General features: G+C 41.9%; 1 protein-coding gene across 3 annotated transcripts in view; it reads left to right on the forward strand.

The window, feature by feature from the left end:
• The window catches only part of LOC106580171 (glutamate receptor ionotropic, delta-2), a 605308-nt gene that overhangs the window by 572713 nt on the left and 12235 nt on the right, over window positions 1–20360 (forward strand). For all 3 annotated transcript variants that reach the window (XR_001322822.2, XM_045704300.1, XM_014160933.2), the window contains exon 14: window positions 7359–7525. Coding sequence is in view for 2 of the 3 variants with exons in the window: in XM_045704300.1 (XP_045560256.1) it covers window positions 7359–7525 (167 nt within the window). In the remaining variant the exon portion in view is untranslated. The remainder of the gene's footprint in view (window positions 1–7358; window positions 7526–20360) is intronic.

Here is a 20360-nt window from a genome sequence, read left to right on the forward strand (position 1 = left end):
AGATAGAGAGATGGGGGGGCGCTGATTCACTGTCAGAGGGCCACCGGCTGCTGCGTCCGAAGTACCTTCACCTATGGTTGTGTCCCAAATGACACCCTATTCCCAATTGGCCCTGGTCAAAAGTAGTGCACTATATAGGGAATAGGCTGCCATTTTGGACGAAACCCATGAGTCTCAAGTATCATTATTAAATCCGAGTGGCGCAGCGGTCTAAGGCACTGCATCTCAGTGCTAGAGGCATCACAACAGACCCTGGTTCAATTCCAGGCTGTATCAGAACCGGCTGTGACTGGGAGTCCCATAGGGTGGCGCACAATTGGCACAGCGTCGTCTGGGTTAGGGTGTGGCTGGGGTAGGCGGTCATTGTAAATAATAAGTTGTTCTTAACTGACTTGCCTAGTTAAATAACAAAAAGTCATGCTTTAGCATGTTTCCACTATCTGTGCTGGTAAACAAAGAGAACAGCTCAACAGTACCAAGTGTGTGGCGTGGCGTGGTGCCGGATCCACTGGTGTGAGCCTATTTGAAAGGTCATGACTCAGTTGTGGTGAGCTGTGTTGCTGAGAGCTGCAGGAGGGAGGGAGAGAGGATGAACATTTGAATCACTTCATAGATGAGACAGGCCTGTTAATGTCGATGAATAGGTGGCCCCACCGGAGCTGTGACTGAAGCCACAGTGTCTGGGCGAGGCACCTCACTCATTGCATGTCGACCGACTGTTTTGATAAAGTTGCCGTCTGTGTCAGGGTGCTGTCATTCTTTTGGAGAGAGGGAGCCCTATGAATTGTCTCAGACATGAAATAGTGATACTGGGGAGAGAGGGAAAGAGGGAGAGAAGAAGAAGATGCTACGCCTCTGGCCCATTCAACTGACGAATGGCTTTAACAAGGGTAAGTCATGCTACCAAAAGTTCCTAACAAAGCATAGGGGGCTCTGTATTTCTTTCCTCGCGTTGATTTGTTTTGTTCAGCACAAGTCGAATATTATGCAATTAACTCTGCAGCGGAGAGAAGATGACAAATGGCGTTTGAGGCTAAGAAACCCCCTTTGAGGAACTAGCAGCAATGCAATTTCATGGCTTGTGCCAAGTAGTGTGTGTTCAAAGTCGACAACGTTGTAATTATGTCACTTTTGCAACGTCTCAGTTGTTTAAGTAATAAAAAAAACATAACGGGTTTATGCAGCGGTTAAACCCTACTTCCTTTGTCAAATCAATAACCAAATCCTCTTAGGTAAAACTCATTGTTGCTCTGCTGTTTGGCTCAGATTATGTGCTCCTGTTCTTTGTTGGGTATTAGAGAGACGACTCAGATCCCTCCCCCACTGTTTAGTGAGATTACTTTTACCTACGTGTTAGCTGAAAAGATCAAAGAAACAATGTAGCGTAAATGCTAAATACATTTCAAGCGTGGTTTTGTGATTAGATGGTGGTGTTAACCTTTTATTCCGATATACATAGATTAAAATTGAGGGGAAGATCATTCCTCGATCAGGGGGTCCGTGGATTGGGAAGAGGAATTTTGAGGTTAGATGATTGTGCAGTTGGATGTTGAATAGCTACCGGGCCCTATTTTGAAATTCAGCACTCTTTGACACACCGGGCTATTGTCCCAATGTTTTCCCTGAAAATAACAGATAAAGACTTTTCCCACCCATCTTCACAATCACAAATGTTCATATCCTCACACACACACCTGTTTCTTAGAGGGAGCTTGATCAAAATAGTGCAGTCCAAATCATTGGATATAAAGTAAACCGTTTCTTTCAGTTCAGAAGTGTCCAACCTCGTTGAATAAAACATTCTGGTAAATTCAAATTAACCCAATATTTTCCCCTGACAAAAGTGTTTCCCTCTGAAAAGCAGGAGGTGACTACCCTGCCAAAAGGAGGTGGGTGGCTTAGGCTGCCATGTTACATTAGCCTTGTGAGGTTCCTGCACCAGGCCCCTTATGTTCCTCTGTCAAATTACTCTGTAAGGGAGAAGAGGCAGCAAGGCATGTTCACCAATCCAGTAATTGTGTTTACTCCGCTCTCCCCAGCATGCACCATACTGTAGCAGGTGGTCCAGTGGGTAGCCTATTTCATGTGAACCCATCCATTGTAACATGATTTCATTTGTAACATGATTTCATTTGTAACATGATTTCATTTGTAACGTGATTTCATTTGTAACATGATTTCATTTGAAACGAACACAATTACATATTTCAAAAGACAAAAGTACATACTTTTGAAACAACTGAGCAGGAAAGAAAGAAAAATGTAAAGATATTTTTTTCATGACAGATCCTATTAGCAAAAGCATTTTAGTTCTAGCCCAGTGAGCTGTCCTGGACTGTTTCTCCAACATCTGTTTCTAATTATTCTGGGTTTTGTTATCAGATCCCCGTCTTTGGAAATTGCTTTGCAGATTTGCATATTGTTGGTGATAGACTATTAATTGCTTTTTATATTTTCCTAAGGAAACAAAGAGAATTAATGACAGCTCAAGGCCAATTAAGGCGAAAAACAAGTGCAGGAGGAGAAGTTGTCACACACAGCATCGGTCTGTCACCGCTGTCACCGTCGAGCGCATATGCGGTGGGCGGGAATGCCACCTGTGTGCCAACTGGTGCCCACCACCGCGAGAGAGGTACTGCTGGGAAAGACTATCTCCACTGATCCCAGAGACCAACCATAGTGGAGAATTATCAGAGTAAAAACTCATTGTGGTTTTACCACAAAATGCTTCCTGATTCCTTGAAAACAAACACATGCATAGATGGAGAGAGTGAGAGAGAGAGAGAGAGAGAGAGAGAGAGAGAGAGAGAGAGAGAGAGAGAGAGAGGGAGTAGGAGGCATCTCAGCAGATGCAGAGAGAGCCTGGAGAGGGAGCTGGAAGGTGGCGAGGGACAGTTGTGAGCTGGCATGTTGAGAGAGGCTTTTAGAGATGAAGCTACATCAGTGCAAACAGAGGGTTGAGCCAGCCGGGAGGGAAGGGAGGGAGGTTGGGAGAGAGATTGTTGGCTCTCTGAAGAGGAGAGAGAAGGGAGCTGTAGTCTGAAAGGTCAGACTGTACCTGAAGAAAAACTTGGTCTGTCTCAGGTAGCCAGACCTTTCTCTGAACTGAGACGACGCTTGACAACACTACCGTAGAAAAAAGTTGTTGCTTGCACCCACATTGTGTAAATCTGCCCTTAAGTCTGACACAGTTTCATGAATCCTCGATTGCAATACCTAGTTGTTAACCTCTGGAACCTTCTACGTTTTTACATTTGAGACCAGACATGAAAAAAAAAACAAAGGACAAGCTCTAACAACCATGTTAGAAATGTAACAACCAAGAGATAAAACCCTAAATATTAGCCCCTTCAAATGAACTTAAACTGATTGGTAGAAAATACCACTTTATATACAGTATGTGTGAGTTGCAGTCAGTTTTGGAATGGGTGGCTAGTCATGAACTAGTCCTGAACATGTCTATAACTAAAATCATTGTATTTGGTCCAAATCATTTCCTAAGTTATAGACCTCGGCTGAATCTAGCAATGAATGATGTGGCTGTTGAGCAAGTTGAGAAAACTAAACTTCTCGGTGTCACCTTAGACTGTAAATTGTCATGGGCAAGGCTTATTGATTTAATTGTTGTAAAGATGGGGAGCATTTTGTCTGTGATAAAGAGATGCTCAGCATTTTTAACACCACAGTCAACCAAACAATTCCTGCAGTCGCTAGTTTTATCTAATCTTGACTATTTCCCAGTGATATGGTCAACTGCTGCGAAGAAGGAACTAGAGCAGAACGTCTTGCATTTCAATGTACGCAGAGGGCGAATGTCAACAGTACGCATGTCAGTCTCTCTTGGCTCAAAGTAGAGGAGAGATTGACTGCATCAATTCTTGTTTTTGTGAGAAATATGAATGTGTTGAAAATTCCAAATGGTCTGTGTAATGAACTTGCATATAGCTCATACAAACATACTTACCCCACCAGACATGCCACCAGGGGTCTCTTCACAGTCCCCAGGTCCAGAACAAATTCAAGGAAATGTATAGTATTATGTAGAGCCATGATTGCATGGAACTCCCTTCCATCTTATATAGAGCAAACCTGGTTTCAAAAAACAAATAAAGTAACACCTCACAGCACCACGCCTCTCCCCATGCAACCTCATTTTTGTGTGCGTGTACTGATATTGATGTGTAACTGGTAGATGCACACACACACTCTAAAACACATTCTATGCACACCCACACATTATTATTCTTTAGTTGTATTGCTTATTTTCTTTGTGTGTTTTTGGTTGTATTTTTTTATATATACATGCAAATATATAGGTCTGTAATGTCTATGTTAATGTTTTTTAAATATATGTGAATTGTAAAGTCTTTATGTCCATAATGTTTTTTGTTATGTATTGGACCCCAGGAAGACTAGCTGTCATCATTGGCGTCGGCTAATGGGGATCCTAATCAAATAAAATACAAAATAAAAAAGTGTAAGGAAGCAAGATTAAGTGCCCCTATTTGTGTGTGGTTAGTCGTTGAATCTCCTCCCCTTGGTGAACATGTCGTTAAGTGTTTCAGTCTTTTGAAGTCTGCTACAGAACATGAGCTGAACAAGCCACAGAGAAGTCTGTGTCAGAAATGGAACCCTATTCCTTATATAATGAACTACTAAAAATAATGTGCTATATTGGGAATAGGGTTCCATTTGGGATGCATAGGCCTACTATAGCTCCAGCCTGTTCTCCCAATGCCTCTGTCTGGTAGTTGGCAACATGGTAGTTCTTATAAATGAGCAAAATGTTCCAAAAATATTATTAACAGATCTCAAAATAATTTACTGTATGGTAAACACGCAGTTAGCAATCTAAAGCAGTATAGTATGTTCCGAAAGGGAGAGTTCGCCCTTTTGAAAATTATTTTGCTTATGTGTTGGAGTTGATTGTGATTTACAGTATTTAATAACCCCAAACTTGAATTTTTTGGGGGTTTATTGTGGTTTTAATGTTCTGTATTTACTTTTTCTCTATGTATCAGTGTAGGCTACAGTATCTTGTGTTTAAATCCCCACTCCAGTAGAAATCCACTTTTTTCAAGCTGAAAGATGATGGCCAGAGCTTACCCATGATGTTGCACAACAATTTAATAAGTCATCACTTTAGTCAAAGTATGATTATATATGGGCTTGAAGTGACAAATCCGAACTGTCTACTTCGTGCAAATCCGTGTGAATGCGGTGTCTTTTCCTATGATATGAAATACAAATATTTTCAGCCTACGTTTCATTTCAGGGCTAGGTTTTATTTGAATGTTACCACCCACCAGCATGGCATTGTTTATTCATCAAAAACAGCTGCAAAGTTCTTCCTCTTCGTGACTGAGATGAGCCAAACAGCCTTGTATCCACTTTTTACCTGAAAATGATCATAATCCAATGGATCATTTGTCAATTTTCACTTATTTTTGAGCTAGTCTGTATTAAAAAAATATATATATATCCCCCCGTTGCCCCAAGATGAATAGTTTTGGCCACATAAGTTTTGCTTCACTACACACACCACTGCTTTGATTGGGGTAATGTTAGCTGGCAACCGCAAGTGTCTATTCAGATAATGAAAAGGCACCCGCAAAAGAAAATGTAAGGAACTTATAGTTAGTTACATGTCATTTGCAGCATGCATGATCACTAGAAAAGTCATTGTAACCTATCATTTCACTTCCCCTGTGAGAACCATGGGCTGGCTTGGATGCCAGCAACCTACAAAGGTTGCACCATGTCCATTACAATGTAGAAAAACACATATCAGCTATCTTTCAATAGTTATCCATCTTACCTTCTTATTCGTTCTAACTATTTCTATGTCAGAGATAACAATAGATTGTGACATCAAAAATAGGCCAGTGGTTTCCATCTGTGGCGAAGTTTTCCCTAAATCAATGCTTATGGCAAATCCAGCTGACTAATCTTTTGAATACGGTGTAAAAGAAAACCAGCAACAACAGATATCATTAGCTAGCTACATAAGGTTGGCAAGATAACTAGCTAGCTAGCTAAGGTTAACAGGCTAGCTAGCTACACTGACAACTATCAGTGCCGTATTTGTTGATGTTTATCAACTCCACGTGGAAATTCTCATTCCCAATCCTTGAATATGTATAAACAGCCTTTGTCATTCGTTGGAGGTGGAACCTAAATGTGCATTTCATGTCTAGGACAGGAAATTGAAATTGTGGTGGCAACTTCCTCTGGGGGGAGGTCCTTTAAAGTCGCAAAACCAAGGGGATTCATAAAACGTTAGCATTAAACGTTCTGTACACTCATGTTGCAGTAATTACAAATCAGTTTAGAGGCCATCACCTTTTAAATGATGCAACAACAAAAAATGCTCTACAACCAATAACAGAATAACAACAAGCATATATCACGTAAACAACATTAAGCGACACCAGCGTTTTTCTCTGAGCATAGAGGGAGGGAGGCGGAGAGTTGAACAGATGGTAATCATTTTGTGATTATGAATCTAGTGGTTTATTTAGTCATATTTCCGGGAATAAACAATGCTGTGATTAGGATTCACCAGACGCCCTGTGTTTGACGAAAACGGCTTTTAATAATTATCTTGGCACAATTAGAGTCACTGGGCCCTTCTGATTGCCATGGCTCCTCCAGGCAGGCTGCACTCCTCATGGTCCCTTTCTTTTTTCAATGTTTCCACTAGTGTATTTATAGTATTTTTTTTCTTCTTGGAATCACAACAATAAGGCGAAGACTTTGTGGTACCTGCATGGAATTTTGCAACCCTAGCTACTTCCCCCCCCTTTTTCCTGTTCTCCTCTGAAATGGATTAAGAATCAATAGGAATCTCAACACTTTCTTCCCTTCGATTGCGCAATAGATGTTGGACATTATTAGAGATAAAAATGGCAATACACACATTTGAAAGTGCATAAAGTGTTCAAATTATATTCCAATTACAGGGTAGGCTAATCACGTATGTCTTTTTGTTTTTCATTTATTCTGTTCAATTGACAGGGACCATTTACAATAAAACAAGAAAAACAATCATGACACTGACTATTACTGGGTAAAATATAAAACTGACCAAAGATCAGTGTCTAGGGGCAACACTTTACCCTACTCCACAATGCCTGCAACAAAATTGTCATGGTTAATGTTCATGTTCAATCATGTTACCATCGCTCGACTGGAGTGTCAAATAATAGCTTGTATAGTGTTATGTGTTTCTATATCTGTTTCTACCTCTAGAAATAGAATTACAATAAAGGGCGTAGCCCATCAGACCACAACAATTTGACTGCACCCTCATTGATACACTCAGTAATTATATTTCTATGTTTCTACTTTTCTCTCAGGTGAAGTACGGGCATTTTGCCTTTGTGTGGGATGTGGCAGTGCTGGAGTATGTGGGTATCAACGATGAGGACTGCTCCTTCTACACTGTGGGGAACAAGGCACCAGACCGGGGCTACGGCATCGCCCTGCAGCACGGCAGTCCATACAGGGACATCTTCTCCCAGAGGTACGTTGAACATTTAAGGCTTTATAAGTGCTAATACATGCTTAGAACAAGTAATATAATATATGCTATTTATTCAACAGGTTTATCCAAAGCGACTTACAGTAATGCATGCATATATTTTTTGTATGGGTGGCCCCAGAGGGAATCGAACCAACAAACCATGCTGTAAACAGTGCCATGCTCTACCGACTGAGCCACACAGAGCTGCAAAAAGTGTTAATACAGTACACTATTCAGTGTACAAGCAGCAGGCAATACAGTGTGCATACATACAGGCTACCCTAACTACACCATTGCCACATCTACAGTGTGAGAAGGATTTAGTCGTTTCTGTTTTTGAAGTCAACTGCTGTATGGACTTTCAGTGAAATGTCACCTTTGTTCAGTGGACTGGAGTTTGTCCAAGTCAATTTGTGAAAGGACATTTGTGAAAGGACATCAAATGTTGTGATGGAATTATAGGTGGTTGATAGTTTGACAAAGTGCACCAAGACAAAATGCTAAATCACTTGTCTATCAGAAATGACCTTAAATATGACTGACAAGGGAATCTAGTAAAGCTCAATCATTATGACATGCTCAAGTGCCCCACCCACCTGTAATGATGTGCTACTGCACTTGTTTTTGATTTCTATACACACGAAGAGTGGATCCTTCATGCCGTCAAGAGGCAGATGCAAGCTGAATTTGTATTTAGAATGAACAAGTGTATATGTGTGTGTGTGTGTGTGTGTGTGCGTGCGTGTGTTTGTGTGCATGTGTATGTCCGTGCATGTGGGTGGGCATCTGGTGCTCCTGTGTGTGCGTGTGTGTATGAGTCTCAGCGTGTGATTCAGTATTTCTGTTTATTCTATTTGCACCTCTTTGTCTACTGATGCACACAACTGCAGAATATTCCCACTAATGGTGGTTGTTAAAGTAAACAAGTTATTAATTGACAGTCCTATTTAATTCCTTGTCATTACTTCCAGGACATTGTCAGGCTCTTGGGGAGCGCTTTCCAAACTCATTTTAAAATAAACCAGTTTACTAAAAGTGTTCCCTATGGTTCCCAAACAATGCAAGGGAAATTACTGAGACAAAATTGTTTTGGAAACATGACTTCTTCTGACTTTTTGGATTACACAAGTCAATGAAGCACAACAATGAAATGATGGAGAAATTGTATTTGTCTCCCAGCAGTGGCTGGGAGACAAATGTTTCACTCTCCATGGTGTTCCCCACTATCATCACAGGCTTGGAGAGTAACTGATTACATGTAATCTGTAACTGTAATCCATTACGCTACCAGCTAAAATATTGTAATTAGATTAGATACTTTTGAAAAACTAGATGATTACCTCTTCTTTTACTTTTAAATTCATAAAGGTTGTTTGCGAGAAAAATAATACATTAAGACACCTTTCTGTTTTCTTAATAACATAAAATTCATAGTTGAAAAAAGGCGCAAGTTTAAGTTTGTTCCACCTAAGCAAGTCAGACCACAAGTCAGAGACCACTATGATGACACAACAAATGTGTTTGAGGGATCCGTCATGTCTTCTAATGCCTCTTAAAAAGTCATCCAAAAGTAAGTGAAGGTAATCAGATTATGTTACAAAATTTGGGTAATGCAAAATGTACGTTACTGATTACGGATATACTGATCATCAGTATTCATTATCAAACTGTGCCAACATTCCCTCAACTATTGCTATTTGAAGGCATGGAATAGCATGGGGTTGATATTGCGTTTGAATAAAAACACGGATATCTCTAAGGGTTTCGTTGGCCTTGTCAATCAGAATTTCAAGTCCTGAAAGACAACAGAGACAAAACATAGCCAAGCTATCAATGGTCAGTCAAATAGCCAGCGGTTTTGTGTGTAATTAGAGTGGGAGCCTGTGCAAGTACACAGTGTATTTTGTTGGTCTCCAGTCAACTCACAAAATATTTTACCGTTTACAGTTCCCAGTGTATTAATATTAAAAAGAATTGATCTGCTTTAACATTGTGGAAAGAGAGAGGGTGTATGTGTGTGCGTGTGTGGGGTGGGGTGGGGGTGGGGGGGGGGTTCTGCGTACATGTGTGCGTACGTGCTTGCGCGTGTGTGTGTGTCTCGAGGACAGTTTTTCGTTGATAGAGTACTGCCATTACATGACTCATCCCAAATACAACTTGTTGTTCACCTTGATACAATCAAACAACCCAGAAGAAACAGTTCCAAGAAAGAAGTCATATTTTCCACTTACTGGAGAGAGTGTGAGTCACTGTGCCACCGTACAATGATGTGTATATATAGTGTGCTGGTAATGATGACTGAGTTGATCATCCAGATATAGTGTAGACAGAGTCAGAATGCTGCAGTTTTTAGGAATTCGATGAAAACTACTGATTTCAGGTGAGAACCCTATGAGCCTTGCACTTAAATAGCAGCAGCATGCACACACAGCCACACAAACATACATACAGTGCATTCGGAAAGTATTCAGACCCCTTGACTTTTTCCACTTTTTGTTACGTTATAGCCTTGTTCTAAAATTGATTAAATCATGTTTTTCCTCATCATTCTACACACAATACCCCATAATGACAAAACAAAACAGGTTTTTAGAAATTTTAGCTAATTTATAAATGTTTTAAAACTGAAATATGACATTTACATAAGTATTCACACCCTTTACTCAGTACTTTGTTGAAGCACCTTTGGCAATGATTACAGCATCAAGTCTTCTTAGGTATTACACTACAAGCTTGGCACACCTGTATTTTAGGAGTTTCTCCCATTCTTCTCTGCAGATCCTCTCAAGCTCTGTCAGGTTGGATGGAGAGCGTCGCTGCACAGCTATTTTCAGGACTCTCCCGAGATGTTCAATCGGTTTCAAGTCTGGGCTCTGGGACATTCAGAGACTTGTCCCGAAGCCACTCCTGCGTTGTTGTGGCTGTGTGCTTAGGGTCGTTGTTCTGTTGGAAGGTGAATCTTCGCCCCAGTCTGAGGTCCTAAGCACTCTGGAGCAGGTTTTCATCAAGGATCTCTCTGTACTTTACTCTGTTCATCTTTGTCTCGATCCTGACTAGTCTCCCAGTCCCTGCCGCTGAAAAACATCCCACAGCATGATGCTGCCACCACCATACTTCACCGTAGGGATGGTGCCAGGTTTCGTCCAGACATGACGCTTGGCATTCAGGCTAAAGAGTTAAATCTTGGTTTCATCAGACCAGGGAATCTTGCTTTTCATGGTCTGACAGGTGGCTTTTGGCAAACTCCAAGCGGGCTGTCATGTGCCTTTTACAGAGGAGTGGCTTCCGTCTGGCCGCTCTACCATAAAGGCCTGATTGGTGGAGTGCTGCAGAGATGGTTGTCCTTCTGGAAGGTTCTCCCATCTCCACAGAGGAACTCTGGAGCTCTGTTAGTGACCATCGGGTTCTTTGTCACCTCCCTGACCAAGGCCCTTCTCCCCCGACTGCTCAGTTTGGCCGGGCGGCCTGCTCTAGGAAGAGTCTTTGTGGTTCGAAACTTCTTCCATTTAAGAATAATGGAGGCCACTGTGTTCTTGGGGACTTTCAATGCTGCAGAAATGTTTTGGTACCTTTCCCCAGATCTGTGCCTCGGCACAATCCTGTCTCGGAGTTCTACAGACAAGTCCTTCGACCTCATGGTTTGGTTCACTGTCAACTGTGGGACCTTTTTATATAGACAGGTGTGTGCCTTTCCAAATCATGTCCAATCAATTGAATTTACCACAGGTGGACTCCAATCAAGTTTTAGAAACATCTCAAGGAGGATCAATGGCAACAGGATGCACCTGAGCTCAATTTCGAGTCTCATAGCAAAGGGTCTGAATACTTACCTAAATAAGGTATTTCTGTTTTTGCAAAAATGTCTAAAAACCTGTTTTCACTTTGTCATTATGGGGTATTGTGTGTAGATTGCTGAGGATAATCTTTTTTAATCCATTTTAGAATAAGGCTGTAACGTAACAAAATGTGTAAAAAGCAAAAGGGTCTGAACAATACAGGTATCGACCACATTCCTCTTTTTTTTCTTTTTTTTGCCTAAAATGACAAAACCCAAATCTAGCTCAGGACCTGAAGCAAGGATATCCATATTCTTGATACTATTTGAAAGGAAACACTTTGAAGTTTGTGGAAATGTGAAATTAATATAGGAGAATATAACACATTAGATCTGGTAAACGATAATACAAACAAACAAAAAAATGTTTTTTTTATTTATATCTTTGAAATGCAAGAGAAACAGCAGGGGTTCAACCTTTAGAACTCTGTTCCTATATTTGAATATAAAAATAGATTTTATCAAACAGAACGATGCTACATTTTATCTCTGGGACCCTTAGGATGACAAATCAGAGCAAGATTACTGAATGTAAGTACAATATTTACCTTCAGAAGTGAATGTATCAAACCAGTTTCCGTGATAAAAGTTTTTGTTGTTATGCACTCTCCTCAATCAATTTCATGATATTTTTTCACTGTAATAGCTACTGTAAATTGGACAGTGCAGTTAGATTAACAAGAATGTAATCTTTCTGCCCATAAAAGACATGTCTATGTCCTGGGAAATGTTTTTGTTACTTACAACGTCATGCTAATCACATTAGCGCACGTTAGCTCAACCATCCCGGTGGAGGGACACTGATCCCGTAGAGGTTAAATTGCCTAAAAGAGATGGGAATGCTCTGCCAGGAAACTATTACTTGAATTGTATTGTATTTCTGGAATCAGTGTCGGTGGAGCACTCCCAAAGTGGTGGGGATATTGACCCTAGTAATGGCATTTAGTCACCAATGGAACAGTGAGTGACAGCGTTCTTCTTAGATCTTGAGGGTCCATGGCGCTCTGTGCATGTGTGCGTCTTTCGGGGTCGCTTTCCAGTTTGTGGAAATTACTCGATTTTGAGGAGGCTCCACTGCGGCAGCGGTGAGAATGAGGTCGACACCTGACATTGTCAATCTCTCGTCATCTGGAACAATGACAGAACTGTCACTTACAGTCCCATCCATCAACATTAGACAAACTCACGCCCCTGAAACTCTCATTAAAACCCATAAGTGGGATTTAATGAATGAGTAGTTGACATTTCTGCTATCTTATCAGAGATTCCCTCACTTGTTTTCTTCGCCCCCATAAATGGGTCGCTACACTGTCAAAATACGTTTCCAAGTACAGTTTGTGAGCTAAGATTGCTTGTATGTTATATAGGGATTTGTTCAAAGTTCTAGAAATCATATTCTTGCAGCTGACAGAGATTTGATCAGCTAGATGCAAAAATATTGCAAATGTAGTGGAGATTTGTATTCATCACCAAACGTGCTATGCAGTTAGGTAGTTAGCTATTTGCTTTCTGTTCGTATTCTTATTTTGTACTATTTCTTATTGTTCATGCATTTGGGGGGCAGGTAGCCTAGTGGTTAGCATATTGGGCCACTAACCAAAAGGTTGCTTGATCAAATCCCCAAGCTGACAAGGTAAAAAGCTGTTGTTCTGCTCCTGAACAAGGCAGTTAACCCACTGTTCCTAGGCTGTCATTGTAAATAATATTTTTTTCTTAACTGACTTGCCTAGTTAATAAAGGTACAATTAAATTATTGAGAAGGAACCTGCAAGTAAGCATTTCATTGGACTGTACACCGTATACCATGCTTATCCCATACATACGACTAATAAAACTTGAAGCTCTCTGGACTCTTTTCCCCTCTCATACCGCTTTGTATGATTCGATTATTGTAGTGCCGTAATTGTACCACTAATTATGATGATTTGTGACTGTGAATCTGGAATGGGCATGAGTGGCATTGTGAAGACAAGCTCTTTGGAGGTAGCAGTCAGACAGTGAGAATACAGTTTGGCTGGCTGTGTGGGATTAGTACCATGGCCATCACGACTCCATTGTCCTCATTTTAAGGAGTTGCTACTCAGAGTGCACTTTATGCAAGGGGCTCATTTTAGAACAGTTTCTCTCCTCTCCTCCTTTTGACATTGTGTAATCATGTTGTCAGAAATTCTCCCAGATGGAACATACTACCATTTCCTGTTTTTGCTATTTTTGTCAGATTGAATTGTGTCTTATAAAGTTTGGGATGCAATGGAACAAGTTTGCACCCTTTTGCATAGGTTATAACTAGAGATAAGATAAGAGCAGAATACGATAAGATAATGAATTTATTATCCACATGGGAACATTTTGTATGCAGCTCTGTGCGTACATTAAACACATACATATCAAGCATAGACAAAAGGCAATAAACAATTATTACAAACAGTAAATACAACCAATGTGGGTAGACAAAGTGCAGTTCATGTGGGAATCCTAATTATTCTGAACACAATACACATTCGTACACTATCGACTACAGCAGTGTTTCTCAACTCCGGTCCTTGAGTACCCCCAATGGTACACACTTTTTGTAGTCCTGGACAAGCACACTTGCCAATTAATCATCAAGCCCTCGATTAGTTGAATCAGGTGCGTTTGTCCACCCCCAACAGCACAAAAATGTGTACTGTCGGGGGTACTCGAGGACTGGAGCTGGGGAACATTGGACTACAGTATCAACTAAAGGTCTGCCTGCCTGCTGGACCTACTAGTGTTTGTCATTTAGAAGCCTTATTGCCTCTGGGATAAACAATTGTTTGGCTCTATTATTTTTATGCCCTGGTGCCCAGTATTGTCAACCTGAGGGGAGTAGCTCAAACTCCTGATATAGAAGATGTCTGGGGCCCAAGAGTACCTTCTATAAATGATCTGTCTGCGTGAGAAGCAATTTGCCTATGAATACGAACCTGAGACACAATTCTGGTTTAAAGACTCTGGACCCCAGATTTATCACGTGTGTGTGTGTGTGTCTTTGAATGTGGGTTTTATGTGCCTTTGTCTGTGTTCAACTGAAATGTTGCATCTCAGATGTTATAGTTTGTTTGCATCACCGTGGAATTTCTGCTGTTCCTTTTTTCTTTTCTTTTCTTTTTTTCTTGTCTTCCCTTTAGTCCTATCAAAACCACCTAATAACGTATGATCATTTCTGCAGCAGCCGGTTGCCTTGGCAACAGCTCCAGTAGTCCACACTAATCGCCATGCAGAGCCCAGGAGGCAGATAGGCTGGTTGGTACAGCAGCCAGGTTACCCGTGATACAAGTCAGTTTTTGACGTCTTTCCAGGTCTGAGGACGTCGGGAGATGACGTGGAAACGGCCACTAGGGGCAACAGTGTTACCTTCAAGTAGGTTTCGGTTTTGCCAGAGTGTTGTGGACAGGGATGGGTGTAAGCATCTGCCTCTGATTCCAAGTTCGAATCCAGCAATAGAAAGTAGTTATTTTTTTATATTTTGGTTTTAAGCCTATCCCAAACCTTTGGAACATCTTCGAAATTTGACGTTTGAGAAACATGGATGGACGTCTAATTCTGACGTGAGACTGTGAGAGCTGGTAGGGTACAGAACTTCCCACCTACCTCCAGTGATAGAAACATGTCAGTAGACTGCATACATTATATGGTGTGACATTAGATCATTTTCCTGGAATGAGAGCTTGGCCTAACAACACGGAACTCCTCAGCAACACTGTGATGTCATGAAGTGATGTCATGGAGTGTGTGTGCATGTGTTGTCACCAGAGAGCATGAGTAAGAGAAATCCCCCTGTTACAATTGGCTATGGACTAGAGCTAGGTCACTATTCAGAGTTCTCTACAGCCCAGGTCATGCAGAGCCTGAAAGAGGACAACACCAACCAACCTACTGCGCACACACACACGCACACATTTTATAACTAACCCCAAGTGACACATTGATGAACCCCTGATCCAGTCACTAGAATGACACGGTGGTTGAGAGGGACAAGGCTGTTCTTATTGTGTACAGGCCCAGATCAGCCATCCAGTCACCTTGGAGGTGACATTTCTCTAGTCCCATTTGGAGCTCATCTGTTGGGCGATACCTCCTGTCACCACTGCACAGGGCCAGGGGGAACGCAAGCCCTCCATTGCTCCGTTCCCGCTCCATCACTCCATCTTACAGTGCGGTGACATATACAGTATAATTGGGGTGAGGAGGGGGCGCCTCTTTTGTATTGCCTGTGTGTGGCTCATGGTAGCTAATGGAAACACATAGTGGAAAAAAGCTTTTATTCTATTTGGAAGTCACAGTGTGCTGTGAGTACACCAGATGCATAGGACACAGATCTTAATAGTAGTTGCAATAGAATAAATAATGTTTTATATAAATAAAAACATGCCTTATTCTGTATATACTACATGAGGTGGCAGTTAACAGTGTTGGGCAAGTAACCGAAAGGTCACTGGTTCGAATCCCCTAGCCGACTAGGTGAAAAATCTGTCGATGTGCCCTTGAGCAAGGCACTTAACCCTAGTCGGTCTGGATAAGAGCGTCTGCTAAATTACTAAAATGTAAATTGACAACTTGATGTGATATGTCTGTTTTGGAGCAAAATATGGCAGTAAAAGAGCAACATTTCCACAGAGATAAAACATACAGAAAAAAATGTTATCATATTACTCCAATTAGTGCATGAAAGCAGTGATAAACGACTAAGCTCTTAGGGTAGCTTTCCACATTGACCAAGCTTCTTTGGCCACGATCTCAAGTATTTTGTTTACTCTAAAGTATAATACCTTTTTTTCCAGTTCTTTTCTTTTAAGCTACTAAAATGCATCTGTCGAATGTGTCTGTGTGCGTGCGTGTGACGGGGGGTTGGGTTAAAAAGCAAAACACACATTTCTGTGCACTGTAAGGGAAATAAAGGACAATGAAGTATTCTGAAATATTGAAAAGCAAGCAAAAACCCATACTTGAAAAATCTTAGCACTTGGATGACTTCCGAGATTGATGGAATTGAATATGTTTGATGGAATTGCTGTCTGCATTTTGATAACCGAGGTATCTCCCTCATTCCATTCTATTAGATTCGGTGCAATCCCTCTTTCCATTATTTTCCTTTTCGGACCTGTCTTTGTCGGCGGCATAACAACTACAGTATCAATCGTCGAGCTCAAACTTCAGACCGACTTTGATTAATCAAGATGACATTTCTTCCAATATCAAATCAAATTGTACTTGTCACATGAGCCGAATATAACAGGTGTAGAGCTTACTTATGCCTACTTACAAGCCCTTAACCAACAATGCAGTTTTAAGAAAAATACCTAAACATGTGAGAAATAAAGCAACAAATAATTAAAGAGCAGCAGTAAAATAACAATAGCGAGGCAATATACAGGGGTTACCGGTACAGAGTCAATGTGCGGGGGGCACCGGTTAGTCGAGATAATTGAGGTAATACATACACGTGGGTAGAGTTATTAAAGTGACTTATGCATAGATAATAACTGAGAGTAGCAGCACAGTAAAAGGGGGGCAATGCAAGTAGTCTGGGTAGCCAATTGATTAGATGTTCAGGAGTCTTACGGCTTGGGGGTAGAAGCTGTTTAGAAGCCTCTTGGACCTAGACTTGGCGCTCCGCTACTGCTTGCCATGCGGTAGCAGGGAGAACAGTCTATGACTAGGGTGGCTGGAGTCTTAAACCATTTTTTGGGCCTTCCTCTGACACCGCCTGGTATAGAGGTCCTGGATGGCAGGAAGCTTGGCCCCAGTGATGTACTGGGCCATACGCACTACCCTCTGTAGTGCCTTGCGGTCGGAGGCCAAGCAGTTGCCATACCAGGCAGTGATGTAACCAGTCAAGATGCTCTCGATGGTACAGCTGTAGAACCTTTTGAGGATCTGGGGACCCATGTCTCCTGAGGGGGAATAGGTTTTGTTGTGCCCTCTTCACGACTGTCTTGGTGTGCTTGGACCATGTTAGTTTGTTGGTGATTTGTACACCAAGAAACTTGAAGCTCTCAACCTGCTCCACTATAGCCACGTCGATGAGAATGGGGGAGTGCTCGGTCCTGCTTTTCCTGTAGTCCACAATCATCTCCTTAGTCTTGATCACATTGAGGGAGAAGTTGTTGTCCTGGCACCACACGGCCAGGTCTTTGATAACCTCCCTACAGGCTGTCTTGTCATTGTTGGTGATCAGGAACACCACTTTTGTGTCATCGGCAAACTTAATGATGGTGTTGGAGTCGTGCCTGGCTGTGCAGTCATGAGTCAACGGGGAGTACAGGAGGGGACTGAACACGCACCCCTGAGGGGCCCCGTGTTAAGAATCAGAGTGGCGGATGTGTTGTTACCTACCCTTACCACCTAGGGGTGGCTCGTCAGGAAGTCCAGGATCCCGTTGCAGAGGGAGGTGTTTAGTCCCAGGGTCCTTAGCTTAGTGATGCGCTTTGAGGGCACTATGGTGTTGAACGCTGAGCTGTAGTCAATGAACAGCATTTTCACATAGGTGTTCCTTCTGTCCAGGTGTGAAAGGGCAGTGTGGAGTGCAATAGAGATTGCATCATCTGTGTATCTGTTGGGGCGGTATGCAAATTGGAGTGGGTCTAGGGTTTCTGGGATAATGGTGTTGATGTGAGTCATGACCAGCCTTTCAAAGCACTTCATGGCTACAGACGTGAGTGCTACAGGTCGGACGTAATTTAGGCAGGTTACCTTAGTGTTCTTGGGCACAGGGACTATGGCGGTCTGCTTGAAACATGTTGGTATTACAGACTCAGACAGGGAGAGATTGAAAATGTCAGTGAAGATACTTGCCAGTTGGTCAGCGCATGCTCGGAGTACATGTCCTGGTAATCCGTCTGGCCCTGCGGCCTTGTGAATGTTGACCTGTTTAAAGGTCTTACTCACATCGGCTGCGGAGAGCGTGATCACGCAGTCGTCTGGAACAGCTGGTGCTCTCATGCATGTTTCAGTGTTACTTGCCTCGAAGCGAGCATAGAAGTAATTTAGCTCGTCTAGTAGGCTCGTGTCACTGGGCAGCTCTCGGCTGTGCTTCCCTTTGTAGTACAATAATAGTTTGCAAGCCCTGCCACATCCGACTAGCGTCAGAGCCGGTGTAGTATGATTCGATCTTAGTCCTGTATTGACGCTTTGCCTGTTTGATGATGAATAGCGGGACTTCTTGGAATCTTCCCGCTCCTTGAAAGCGGCAGCTCTAGCCTTTAGCTCAGTGCGGATGTTGCCTGTAATCCATGGCTTCTGGTTGAGGTATGTACGTACAGTCACTGTGGGGACGACGTCATCGATGCACTTATTGATGAAGCCGTCAATGCCGTCGGAAGAATCCCGGAACATATTCCAGTCTATGCTAGCAAACAGTCCTGTAGCTTAGCATCTGCTTCATCTGACCACTTTTTTTTATTGACCGAGTCACTGGTGCTTCCTGCTTAAATTTTTGCTTGTAAGCGGGAATCAGGAGGATAGAATTCTGGTCAGATTTCCCAAATGGAGGGCGAGGGAGAGTTGTATGTGTCTCTGTGTGTGGAGCAAAGGTAGTCTAGAGTTTTTTTCACCTCTGGTTGCACATTTAACATACTGATAGAAATGAGGTAAAACAGATTTAAGTTTCCCTGCATTAAAGTCCCCGGCCACTTGGAGCGCTGCCTCTGGAGGAGCGTTTTCCTGTTTGCTTATGGCGGTATACAGCTCGTTGAGTGTGGTCTTAGTGCCTGCATCGGTCTGTGGTGGTATGTAGACAGCTACAAAAAATACAGATGAAAACTCTCTAGGTAGATAGTATGGTCTACAACTTATCAAGTCTCTGTTTCTGATTGGACGTTTCACTAGCATGTATTCCTCTTTTTCATTCCGTCTGAGCCAACATCTGAGTCATCGATTATGTGGGCCTTATCTAAATAAGATCCCTTAGTCTCCCAACAGTAATCCCAAATAAGACCTTACAATTCTATATGTGCCTATGTAGCAGAGGTTAAAGATGTTAAAATAATGTCTATAATAGAGAATTATATGTTATTGAAATAAGATGCGCTTCTCTGCTATTATTCTTTCTACAATTATGTAAACTGCCATTACACTACATTTGCATTTGAGATACTTTGGCAGCATTTTTATTTGTTAAACTTTGTAGAGGCACAGTCAAAGATAAGTGTTGTCATTCAAGTCACTCGTGTGTCTTTGTCCGTGTGTGTGTGTGTGTGTGTGCTGTTCATTTTGTTTCCTGCAATACCGCAAGCCAGACCTCTGAAATATAGTTCTGTAAATTAACAGAAGGCTCCAATCAACCTTTGAGGGTTTTATTGGATGTCATTGTTCATTTGCTTAGCTGGACAGCATAATGTCATTAGAGAAAAGTAATAACACTCTGCTGCAAAACATATTCATATTTCTTATAATTATTTTGACAGGTTCATACAGCTGTCAGTCAGTGGCATCATTATTTGTCCGATATTGCCCTCTAGTGTTTGAGGACCATTCAAACAACTGCAGAGAATCAGGGTGAATCTCATGTATTTTCTTGATTCCTAGTGTCCTCCCTCGCATTGGAGGAGAAGAGTCAAGGTTTCTTCTCTGACCTCGAATGTGTTTTGAGAATGAGGTGAGGAGAGAGGATGCGAGGAATCCAGGAAATACAATTGAGATTCACCCCTCAGATCATCATACAATGTGAATGACATGAATCATACTCAGTGCTTGCCTTTGAATACAAAAACCTTATTTTAGCCAGAGTCATATATATGGCATGGACTCTACAAAGGCATGGACTCTACAAGGGCATGGACTCTACAATACAAAAACCTTATTTTAGCCAGAGTCATTTATATGGCATGGACTCTACAAGGTGTCGAAAGCGATCCACGGGGATGCTGGCCCATGTTGACTCCAATGCTTCCCACAGTTGTGTCAAATTGGCTGGGTGTCCTTTGGGTGGTGAACCATTCTTGATACACACGAGAAACTGTTGAGTGTGAAAAACCC

This window comes from Salmo salar, chromosome ssa20 (genome assembly GCF_905237065.1).
Source record: "Salmo salar chromosome ssa20, Ssal_v3.1, whole genome shotgun sequence".
NCBI lineage: Eukaryota > Metazoa > Chordata > Actinopteri > Salmoniformes > Salmonidae > Salmo > Salmo salar.